The sequence below is a fragment of the Orycteropus afer genome, unplaced genomic scaffold (assembly GCF_000298275.1).
Source record: "Orycteropus afer afer isolate SDZICR_OR568_19922 unplaced genomic scaffold, OryAfe1.0 scaffold00048, whole genome shotgun sequence".
In the NCBI taxonomy this organism is placed as follows: domain Eukaryota; kingdom Metazoa; phylum Chordata; class Mammalia; order Tubulidentata; family Orycteropodidae; genus Orycteropus; species Orycteropus afer.
This window is the reverse complement of record NW_006921635.1, coordinates 1,992,730-1,995,547: the sequence shown is the minus strand read 5'-3', so window position 1 is coordinate 1,995,547 and position 2,818 is coordinate 1,992,730. Positions and strand designations below refer to the sequence as shown.

The window sequence follows — 2,818 nt, the reverse complement described above, 5'->3', positions numbered from 1 at the left end:
TGCCTGTAATCTGCCTTCCTGTCCGTGTTGCCTGTAAATGCTTGGTGGTTCCCGTTCCAGTCTTTTCCTTTTTTGTTTAGTTTCACGAGAGGTGGTGCTGGTTCCGTGGGTTGAGCTCTGTTTTCTTTGTAGGGGACCACCCGTCAGTGCAGGCTGCATGTGGCCATGGCACTGAGCAGATTTCATCAGCTTCTAGTCCACTGTGGACTAAGAAAAAAGGTCTGGCAGTCTGCTTCTGAGAATCAGGTGGTGGTGTACTCCTAGCTGATCACGGGAGAAGGCAGTGTGTCATTCCGTGGCATGTAGGCTCACCATGAATCGGGGATCAACTTGATGGCAGCTGCCAGCCAGCATCACACAGTACTACCTGTTGATGGTGTGTCAGGCGAAGGTTAAGTTTGAGCCTCTTCTTTCTAGTATAAATACCATTCTGGAGTTCTTGCCAAAGCAGAGGAGAACAGGCCTCTTCTCCGCCACTCAGACGCAGGAAGTGGAGAACCTGGTGCGGGCAGGCCTCCGGAACCCTGTCCGCATCTCTGTGAAGGAGAAGGGCGTGGCAGCAAGCAGCACCCAGAAAACCCCATCCCGCCTGGAGAACTACTACATGGTGAGCACTGGCATTCTCTTCTTGATGGGTCCTGCAGTTCAGTTACTTAGTAAGGACAGTGAGGGCACTAGGGGTTTGCTGGCTGCATTGCAGGAGGGTGGGTCTTGGAGTGCTTACCTGGGTCACACTGTAAAGCAGTCTGAGTTGCTGAAGGAGAGCATAAGGAAGTCAGTATGGGCACAAAGGACGGTTTCTCTGGACCACCTGGCTCTAGGTTACCCAAGCACACACACACATCGGGTGTGCTGCGGGCCAGACCCCACTCCACACCTGTCTCCAGGCCCAGCGGAATGTGTCTCTGCCTGAGTTATAGGCATGGGCATAGCCAGACACGCGGGGGATGCAGAATCAAATGAAGGAGCTGCTTGAAAGGAGCCCGTGTCAGCTGGCAATGTTCTCTTTGACCCCACTCTCAGATCTATACTGATCTGCATCTGGGAATGGCTGCTTTTGTGCCAGTAAGCACTGTGCTCTTGTTGCATGCCATTGAGTAGACTCCAACTCTTGGCAGACCTGTAGGATGGCAGACCTGTAGGACAGAGTAGGGCTGCCTCACGGGGTTACCCCAGCTGTAATCTTTATGGAAGCGGATCACAAGGTCTTTTCTCCTGCGGAGCTGGTGGGTGGACTCGAACTGCCGACCTTCCAGTTAGCAGCCAGGTGTTTAACCGCTGCACCGCATGGGTCCTTCTGAGCTGCAGCTGCCATTGTGTCGTTTCCTCACCAGGCACAAGAGTGGCAGGGCTTTGGGAACTTTCATCTCTTAGTGGCAAAGCCACTGCTTTTATGTTCTGCTCATCACTGAAATGGCCAAGGGGCTTGAGAAAGTGTGGCAAGCTGAAGGGCACCCACACAGAGAGGAGGTGGCCTTGGGGAACCGGGAGAGCCCACGGGCAGGTGTCACTGCTTGACAAGGTCCATCGACGTTGCTTTCAGGGGCCTTGAGGCTCTTGGATGTGGCTGTATGTGTCCAAAGAAGTGGGGGGTTTGAAAACTAGAGTGTCCGTGTTGGTGTGGACGGGTGACAAGGCTGCTGTCTGTGTGTGTCACGTGGTAGGAGGGGGAGGGTGGTGGGGTCTGATTAGAATTACAAGCTGCCTCTGGGCAGCTGGCGGGAGCAGGCCGTTCAGCTCCTACAGGCTCAGTCAGGTGGGGGTTGTGCCATCATCGACGGCTCTGAGGCTGCAGGGAGTGGCCAGGCTCACAACCAGGCTCTGTCCCTGATGGCTTTGCCTGGGTTCCATCACCCGTGACGTAGGCGATAGCAAGACCGGCCACACTGGGTCGTGGTGAGATTGACTCATTAGTTCCTAGAAAGGCGCAGCACAGGCCTTTATACTTGGTGCTGATAGATGTTAGCTGCGGACCCTCACTGTGGCCATTTTCTGTGACGTGCATCTGGTTTGGGTGAAGATGGGGCTGGATTCAGACGGAGTTGTTTTCACTCAAGGACTTGCATGGAACATTGACTGGGTTATGAACTGGACTTGGGTTTGCGTCCGCGGAGATCTTCCTGTGGTTGTGCATGGTCCCGTCTGCAGTCCTGCATGGGCCTGGAAGCAGTGAGTCTCAGCTTGGCCGTGCACCAGAACCTCCGGGGAGCGCTTAATGATCGGGATTCTGGGGTCCAAGCCCAGAGCTGGGAATCAGAATCAGTGTACTGCCCGAGAATCTGCATTTACCCCGGACAAACGTGAATAACAGTATTCATTGCAGCATTATTACAGCAGCAGCGAGGTGGAAAACAACCCCAGTAGCCATCAACAGAGGACCAAATGCACTGTACCCCATGCATGTAATGGAACAGTGGTCAGCCTTGAAGGGAAAGGAAGTTCTGATGCCGTGATTCAGATGAACCTTGAGAATGTTATGCTAAGTGAAGTAAGCCAGAATCGGAGGACACAGGCTGCAAGGTTCCACGTCTTTGCGAACAAAGAACAGGCAGTGTGGGATAGGGCATGTGGACAGGCAGGTGCATAGAGACCAAACCGGTTCTGTGGCTTCCAGGGGCTGTGACAGGGGGAAAGGGGGCACTGTTGTTTAAAGGGTGACCGGGTTCTTTTTGGGAAGAGGAAGCATTTTTGGACTGGATGGTGGTGACGGATGTGATGCATGTCACTGCTTTGCACACTAGAGTGGTAGGAACAGCAATTGTTTTGTGATACGTATTTCAGCACAATTCAAAAATTCTACTCTGGCTGATGGTGTTAT

The 2,818-nt window shown here is 53.3% G+C and overlaps 1 protein-coding gene across 1 annotated transcript in view; it reads left to right on the top strand.

The window, feature by feature from the left end:
• Window positions 1–2,818, top strand: part of DDX55 (DEAD-box helicase 55) — a 14,178-nt gene that overhangs the window by 5,905 nt on the left and 5,455 nt on the right. Inside the window, exon 6 of the mRNA XM_042780593.1 lies at window positions 418–607. Within this exon, the coding sequence (XP_042636527.1) occupies window positions 418–607 (190 nt within the window). The remainder of the gene's footprint in view (window positions 1–417; window positions 608–2,818) is intronic.